General features: G+C 33.0%; 1 protein-coding gene across 1 annotated transcript; it reads left to right on the top strand.

Annotated features, from left to right (window-relative positions):
• The first annotated feature begins 1,978 nt into the window (after positions 1-1,978).
• LOC114713547 (TMV resistance protein N-like) lies at positions 1,979-2,575 on the top strand. The gene has a single exon (XM_028898221.1). The coding sequence runs from the start codon at positions 1,979-1,981 to the stop codon at positions 2,573-2,575; it is 597 nt and encodes a 198-aa protein (XP_028754054.1).
• Positions 2,576-9,141: the final 6,566 nt, after the last annotated feature.

Genomic DNA, 9,141 nt, shown 5'->3' with positions numbered 1-9,141 from the left:
TGGACCCTGAAGTACAGAAAGTGTATGACATATTTGGTATCACATACTTTGAGCAGTACCAAATATTACCATTCATGTATACAAGATAAATACAAGTGTATGACATATTTGGTATCACATACTTTCATACTTTAAAATGTCATATTCATATACTCAATGTTTCAAACACACACATGGCCATGAACTAAATAAGAAATAGAGCAACATTTTATCAATCATGCTTTCATTCGTCATCAAGCAATTTCAACACACAAGCGCGTGCGCACACACATATATATTATTCATACATTAGCCCATAGACAACATCGTCTACTGATTTGATTTTCTGGATAGCAACCTAAACGACGAGATGAAATGCATGGTCAACACGTAAGTTTATTTGTGTAAAGTTTTGGTTTTTGACATCATTAAATTGTTTACTCATTTGCATTTGATGACAGCTAGGGCGGTAAAGGCACATTATTAAATGATGCGTGAAAAGGGTGAGGATCAAAATAGTATGACAACTTGGTTTAACTTAAAAGTGTAATTATGCCTGTTGGACTTTAGGTCCGCGCTTGATGGGCCGGGAGAGTATTTTATTAGGATTTTTCTGGTGAAAAATATAAAATAAATTCTAAGAAGTCAAAATCCCATAGAAGGAAGTGATGCATTATCTGGTATTTTGTAAATGTAATTAAATGAAAAAAATATCCTTATATCAAAAAGTTTATTAACTTTGAGTTGAAAATGATAAGTGTTGACTAGCAAATAACAAGAAATATACTAGAAATAGCAAGTTATTTAGTAATAAGTTGTGAACTAGTCATGATAAGTGTTGAACAACTAATTAATAACAAGAAATGTACTGATAATGATAATTTGAATAGCTTTTATGTTTTTAAAAAATCCCATAGAAGAGCATTTTAGTCATTTGACTATATTTGCAAAATACTAGATCAGGTACCACATCCTCCCTTGGGATTTTAACCTCTCAAGTTCCTAAATTAGAATATTGCAATTTTCAACTTCTTTTTATGTCATTTTTTCTACAGTTTTCATCACGAGGGAAAAATTAAAAAACAAAGAACTTAATTAATTAGTAGTGCCGGAAGCATTATAGGCCGTGGAAATGATTTTGGTCAAGAAATAATCAAATCATTAATTGGCCTTTCCATTCTTTTACTATGCGCATAATATATTGACATTACATTCATATTTGGCTACAAGTTTAGAGCCGGCCACAAAAACGTGCATGAAACAAATTATATGCAAGTGATAAATTTATATTTGCAATATCCGAAGAGATGCAAAAAAATAAAAATCCAAAGAGATGACACTACACTAGTTGGCAAAAAAAAAAAAAAGTAGACCACCAAAATATAATAAGAACCGACAAAATATTTAGACGTGTTAGAATTGAAGAACAGGCTACTCCGAACTGGCAAGCCAACCCAACATCACGAAAAGCATACATTCAAAGACGACCTGCTGCTTCTCTTGCTTGAGTCGCATCTCCAAGTACAAGGTATTTTCCCAGCTCTGACTTCTTTGGTCATTTTCCCTCACGTACAAAACTCAAAATTCCTATATATGCATACAGAGACACTCCGATCCTTATTATAAGACATCTTTTATAAGAGATGGATGATCCTTATTATAAGCCCCTTGACGGGGCATTAATTAAAATTTTGCAACATCAGCCCCATTTAAAGTCATGAACTATGAATGAAAACGTAATACAAATATGAAATTTTTTACTTAAATACGCGCAAAATTAAAACTTTATTTTATCTTCAGACAAAGTTTATGACTCAATCACCCCTTGCCCCTTGGTTTGAGGGAGGTGCTTAGTTAGTTAGCTACATATGGGTAATTCAAATTCCTCTATGGAAGGAGTATATATATTCACGTTGTATGAGCATCTGCGAGCTTACAAAACTACAGACAGAAACCAACAAACCCTGGTTCAGTAGTTACCTGTTAGCTTTTGTTGAAGATGGGATTGCATGCAAAATTTTGGCACAACGTTGGTGAGCCTGCATGCAACGTGTTCATAAACCACCGCACGGTTGATACGAGACGTACAGTGGTTCCCTTGCTCTACGAGCATCTGATGCAGCAAGGATGCAAGCCGTTCTTGGACAAAGAAAATCTGAAACCTGGAGATAGGTTGTTGAGCACAATTGATAAAGCTGTACGAGGATGTAAGGTTGGGGTTGCTGTCTTTTCGCCTCGTTATTGTGACTCTTATTTCTGTCTCTATGAGCTCTCACTTCTCTTGGAGTCAAAGAAACCAATCGTTCCGATTTTCTATGATGTGAAGCCGTCGCAGCTTCGGGTTAAGGACAGTGGAATATTGAGCTGTTCCCAGAAAGATGTGAAGAGGTTTGATTTTGCTGTCGAAGAAGCTAAATGCATTGTGGGGCTGCCCTTCGACTCCTCCAAAGAGTATATTATATTTTCTTTTGCTTGTAGTTTTAGTGATGTCTTTTCATTCCCTATCCAATTATCAATCACTTTCAATCTGAAAGTTAATAACCTCTTTGAGGTACGTGTGTCAACTGCCACAGCTGCGCCCTCAGCTGCCTCTTAATTTTGGGGCCTTTCTAGATGTTTTTTTTAAGCTCTTTTGTCTCATTAGATTCTACATAAAATGAGCCATATTCTGATATTTTATTTGCAAAGATTTACTGCTCTAATTTAAAAAGAAACTGAACCATTTAGAGTATTAGAGTATTAAAAGGTGCTGGGGGTGGGTTTATGAGTAGGGAAACTTGACACGTTAATAAATTGGCATCAAGAGACGATTGACAATAGAGCAAATAGATATTAAAGCAAAACTTTTTCTTGTACTATATGTTGAAATTTGATAATATGGTGGGGTTGATTGATTTCAGTGACTGGTCGGAGCTGGTACGTGAAGCTTCAAATGCAGTGATGAGCAAATTGCATGAAGAAATCGGTGCACAAGTTAGTCCGAAAATTTTGTCCCCATGATAATGCTTCTATATTTGTGTATTCCTAAGTTCATCAGTTCAATCCAGTTCAGTTTGGCTTGATTAGAAGCTTTCACTATAGCTAAATTTCTGCTAGTTCAGGGCTTTAGTTAATTAGGCTTTGAACCATCAATGTGTCAATTCCTTGCGAGTAGTCCTCAAAATCAATGTTTTCTCTTCAAGTACTCAATAAGTAACATTGTACCCCACAATAAAAAGGCTGCTCTAGAAGAAGAGCATGCATTTTGTTGCCAACGTGTTTATTTATTTTTAGATCATTGGGCGCAATCTATATCTACGTATATATATATACAAACTTTGAGATATGATTAAACTGGCAATAATAAAAATATTTTTCATGTTATGAGTAATATTTTTTTACGACGTATAGATATCCTCCTATTAGAGGCAATCTTATTTTATTAGAAGCAACTTTGTATGAAATTTGAAATAACCTTGTTTATAACTAATAAATAATGTGGCTTCTGTAAAATCAATGTGTATATAGTCTATCATGAATTATAAACAGTGTAGCTTATTTCTTGAATTTCATGCAACACAAGATTTATATGTGTCTTCTTTTTCTTTTTCTCATTTAAGACGGCAAAGACAAATATAGGAAATTTAATATTATAGTTTGTATTGGAGTATCAAGTGTGTGTACTCGCACGCAAGACTAAACACAAGCTTCCATATTGCACGTAATAATCCAAATATTTATTTAGACCTGGGAGTAGTATGATTTGATATAAATTGTATTGATCGATAATTCGATATATACATTCATTACTGAAAAAAAAAATCATGATTTAAATAAAGAAAAAAAGAGATGTAAACGTTAACAAATTAATATACTTATGCTGTTTATAAATTATATATGATCAACATGATGATCATCTTGAATATATTATATACAAATAAAAGACCCTTTTTTAATAACAAATTTAGTTTTTCTAAAAAGTGTTAACTATAAAATTGTTTTTATTTTAAATTCTAGAAAAAATCACAAAAAAGGCCATGGAAATTGAAAAATCCCAATTAGGATTCTTTACAACACTTCAACAGGTTTTGACAACGATTAACTTACAAATAACAACACATTTTTGTGAGAATACCTTATTTAAGATTTTACAATTGCACGGTCCTGTTTTTCATTTTTCCTAAAATAGGAAAATGGCAAATAAAGATAATGCAAATTGCAAAATCCTAAATCAGGATTCGTTACTGCACTTTCACAAGTTTTGACAAGAAGTTTTTAATAACCATTTGAAATCAATATGAACGGTGATAACCATTTAAAATCAATATGAACGGTGACAACTATTTAAAATCATAATAAGAAGTGTTAACCATTTAAAACCATACCATTACGAGTTCGAGATGGGAGTATTAATTATATCATATCATATAAAACCAAAAAAAAAGTTTTAATCCGCACTTTTTCTTAATTAATAACAAATTTCCACGGTCCTTTTAATAACCATTTAAAATCAATGTGAACGATCTGAATTGCGGTGAGCCGGTAAGAATGCTCCCGGATTGAAAAGAAAAGCATAATGTAATGGGATGCACACAGTAGCGTGCGTGCGTGCGTGTATTGATAGTGTTAATTGATTTCGTTTTAGTTTTTATATGATATAATATAATGAATACTCCATCTCAAAGTCATAATGGTATGGTTTCGGAAAGTAGGTAGGGAATGTAAATGTGAAATGTTATCGGTAATATATAGCCCGCGCCCACAGATTGATAGCCTAGTTAGGATGGTCTTCTGCTGGTCAAAAAAGCTAGGATGGTCTTCTTAAACGCTATTCTTAAAAGCTAAGTTAGGATGGTCTTCTTTTTGCCATATTAAAAGAACGTTTTCCTGTCTCTATCACCCAACGATTGACCCCTTTTGTTTCTGTTACCGGGGAACAACGCATCTTTTTCAGCAAGCTTAGGAGAAAACATAGGCATATGGATATGCACATTAAACAAGCATAATAGTCTCTATCTCAAGCAGACACGTTCTAGTCAACCTTTCTCCGTGTTGATTGAGAATCAAGAATTCACTGCCAAAATTAAAAGCAATATACATAATAACCTTAAGAATATATATAAAATAACTTTAAGAATTAAAAAAAAACACATGTAAAAGAGTACTCAAGCCTTGCTCCCCTATTACATAATTGTCGCCATATGACTGTTTTTTTTTGCTCATACTTGATTATTCAAAACTGTGAACTATAGACATGTCATATATTATTTTGGCAGAATATTTGACAGTTATGAGCCATCAAATATGGTGTATCATACCTAATAGTTCTATGACCAAAACTGTCATTTATTTATGGTTTCTGGTAAGGCCATGTGACTTATATGGATATCCCTACTTGATGATGTTTCTTTAATAATAGTCAAGTATAGTATTATACTTGATCATTGTGAGTTGTAACCGTCACATATTTGGTTTATAATATCTGTCGATTGTATCAAATAACTGTTAAGCAAGTTTGTGAGAATTTTTTTTAATAAGGAGTAGCCCCGCATTGCAATCACAGAAACCAGCATACAGCAAAACAGAAGCAAGAACCAAACTGGCCAACAAATTACGTACAACAAAAGAAACGCATATACACATACATGCAAGTGGCTCCTTTTCGTTTCCTGCTAGTCTTAGCCTCTTTTTTTTTTTTTTTTTTTATGTCTTCTTAGCTTGAATTAATTTTTTCTTCTTGTGAACTTCCCCCTCTTTGAAATCTATATTCCTTCATTATGATTGTGTCTGACATACAGAGCTTCATTTTCATTGAAATCTATTTCAAGTGACGTCCCATGACCCAATTCCATTGTCTCCATATACAATGTCGTCATCATTTACTTTATTGTTCAACAAAAGAATAAAACATTCATTATTAGTAGGATCCACTACCACATAATTATCCATACAGGTCGGCTAATTTTGGCTACACATGACTGTTAATAACTGTTACCAATGGACGCGTCATATTTTCTCTGGGCCAAATATGTGATAGTTCAAAATTGTCACTTATTGTCTAGAATATCTGTCGGTTTTATGTCTAAAATGGCCATGTATTTTATTCCTCTAGTCAAGCCATGTGACCTACATGGGTATCTTTATGTGACAATTTGTTTTTCAAAGCTGTCATGTATATGATAGTAATACGCGATGGGTATAACAAATAACCGTCATGTAAGATAGCTATTTTTTTTTTTAATAGGGTACATTTCAATCACAAAACTAGCATGTACAGCAAAATAGAATTAAGAACCAAAATGATAACAATAAGTAAATTACACACAACAAAAGCTAATTGATTAAACAAATATAAACATACATAATGATCATGTTATTATATTCTCAATCAAATAGTGGTGCCTCTTTTCCTTTTCCTGTTAGTCTTGGCTTTTTTAATGTCTTCTTAATTTGAATTAATTTTTTTTCTTCTTATTCTGAAGTTTTTCCACATTTTGGAATTCATATTCCTTTATTGTGGTTGTGCCTGATATACAAGGCATCATTTTCATTAAAACTTGTTTCAAGGGATGACATCCCATGAAATGGATAATCCTCAACTCCATTGTCTTCATATCCTATTTTGTCAACATCATTTATTTTATTGCTCAACAAAGTAATGGACCATACGCTATTAGCAAGATCTGAGACCCTTCCTTATTCAAATTCAATTGCATCAACCATAGGTCATCAATTCTCAAGGCATTGTTATTGTCAACCCACTTGCACCTGAATATGGGAACCTAAAATCTGATTTAATCCAACTCTCAAATGCACTCAATCACCCCGAAATATGCCATATTCGCATAGATAAGATTTTTATCAACACTTTATACATTCATGATGTTAACTACAAGAGTTACACTAATATTTCATATTTTGTCCTGATCATCCTGCTGTTTGGCAAAAAATGTGAAGCGATTGATGATATGGCTTGTGTAAGAAAGCACCTATCTACATAAACCATTGAGCAAGAACTTTAAATTGTCAAAAATTAAACCAAATAAGAATCAACATTATACTTGCCATGCACGTGTTCTTTCAATCATGCTTGTAAAGTTTTCATGATTTAATTGGGCATATCAACTTTCTAGTCTATTGGGTTATCCCTCCTTAGCTCATTCATATGCTTGTCTACATAGTGTTTAAATTTTTCTGAGTTGGGCAGTATATATAGGTGTGCTTGCTTCCACTACTGATATGAAATGGTAACAACTTTCTTTCCCATCATCCCTTCTTCGTCTATTCTACGCTCACGCTGAGACACTAGAAGCCCAATATCACTAGCATTTTTTTAGTGTTTAGCAGAAAATTCAGTAACCTCTTCATTGACATATTGTTCAACAATGTAACCCTTTGGCCAACTCTACCCTTTCAATATCTTTACATAATGTTCAACTAGGTAAATCCGTCTTAAATAGGTCGGGTCACATAGTTGTGCCTCTTACTACTATGAAAGGTTAGATAAGTAGCTCATGTTTTGTAGCACTTATTTAACTAAATACTATAACTTATATATATATGTGTATATATATTTTAAAATATTAAATAGCCGTATTGCTTCTTTAAGGAAGGACTACAACAGAATAACTGTCTTTTGTAGCACTTTTTTGACAAAGAGCTATAGCTTCCATATATTATATTATTTTTTAAAATATTAAATAGATGTAGTGCTTTCTTATAGAAGCGCTACAAAAGTTTATATATATATATTTTTATATATATATATATATATAGGGAAAATGATAGTTAAAGAGCCTATGCAAGTTGTATAATCCTAGAAAAGATACTCCAATTCACTTAATCCCAATGAGAGAGAGAAACCTGATTTGGAATGATGAAATCATAGGAAAAGACCAAAACACCCTCCTGTGATTTTAAAAGGACGAACCAGGAGAGAAACAAGATTGTTAGTTTCAAATTTGTAGCATTCATCGTTTCAGCACTTTATTACGCATAACGGAAGTGCTGTGAGTTAGGAGAATCATTAATTAAAGCCCATAAAGTAAAATTTGAATTTTACTTTTGGGTTACTATACATTTGGTACGTCTAGATTTTTTGTCCAAATTGAAAAATTCATAATTAATTATAGAAAAATCTATGAGAGTGTTCTAAAATTATTATGAAACCTCTACAATTCTTTCACATGAAAGACCATTTCTTAATACAAAATTATAAAACAATTTTTAGGAAGGTAATCATGGTAGAAAAAAAGTTGGACTAAAGTATTAAAACACTACTATGATTATAAAGAGTTTATCTTATTTTAAAAACATCCCAAGAGACTTAGGATACACATAAGTTTAACAACAAGTACAATAAGGACTCAGGGCACAATAATCGCCTACAAGCCCAACATAAACATTCATCCCATAAAGACTCAGGGCACAAGAAATAAAAGGTGCTCAACCCAACCCACAAGTTACACTCATATTCAATTCATAAGAGTAACACATGCAATAATGTCTTATGGCCTCTAGCCATTCTAACAGTACTCCATCAAATACAATCATCTAACAACCAAACAAAGTAAGTATATTTCAACAAAAACATGGGCTCCAAGATGGCAATATATATAACATTACATGCCCAAACCAAAAGAGGACTACTAAGCTATGCTTGCCTATGCCTCTACTTCCCTTCACCCCGAGCCAAACTAGATGGCTTTTTTGAAAAACATTGATAAATAATGAGGTAAGACAATTAAGTTCCAGTAACTGGTAATCAATTTACAACATATGCAAGTAGGAGGATAAGTTGATGAAGTGGTATTTATACATAAAATTTTAAGTGGTAAAATATGCAACTACAAATGCAACAAACGCATAACCATATAAATGCTCATCCCGTTCACTATACTCCTCCTTATAGCTTCATGACAAGTACCCAGACTTTCTGTATTGAATAACTCCATCAAAGGGCACCACACTCACATCAAGTTAACAAATTCCATCCTACACCTACACTGCTTAAATGGACTATGGCGTAAGAGGTGTCTACCCAGGAGCTCATTCTTAATTTCGGGCCAAGAAAAAAAAAAAAAGAGCTACAAGGGTCTGTAATAGGGCCAACCACTATGATCAGAAGTGCTAGCATGCCATGCGGGCTTCATAAACAATTATCCTTCACATAACAAAACCCTG

Source organism: Neltuma alba, unplaced genomic scaffold (genome assembly GCF_004799145.2).
Source record: "Neltuma alba isolate B1F8T4 unplaced genomic scaffold, ASM479914v2 tig00011433_pilon, whole genome shotgun sequence".
NCBI lineage: Eukaryota > Viridiplantae > Streptophyta > Magnoliopsida > Fabales > Fabaceae > Neltuma > Neltuma alba.
Note: the sequence above shows the minus strand (reverse complement) of the source record. Positions and strands in the feature narration are given on the sequence as shown.

Excerpts from the sequence above, each read along its gene's own strand:
- LOC114713547 (XM_028898221.1), top strand. The coding sequence starts at position 1,979 with ATGGGATTGCATGCAAAATTTTGGCACAACGTTGGTGAGCCTGCATGC.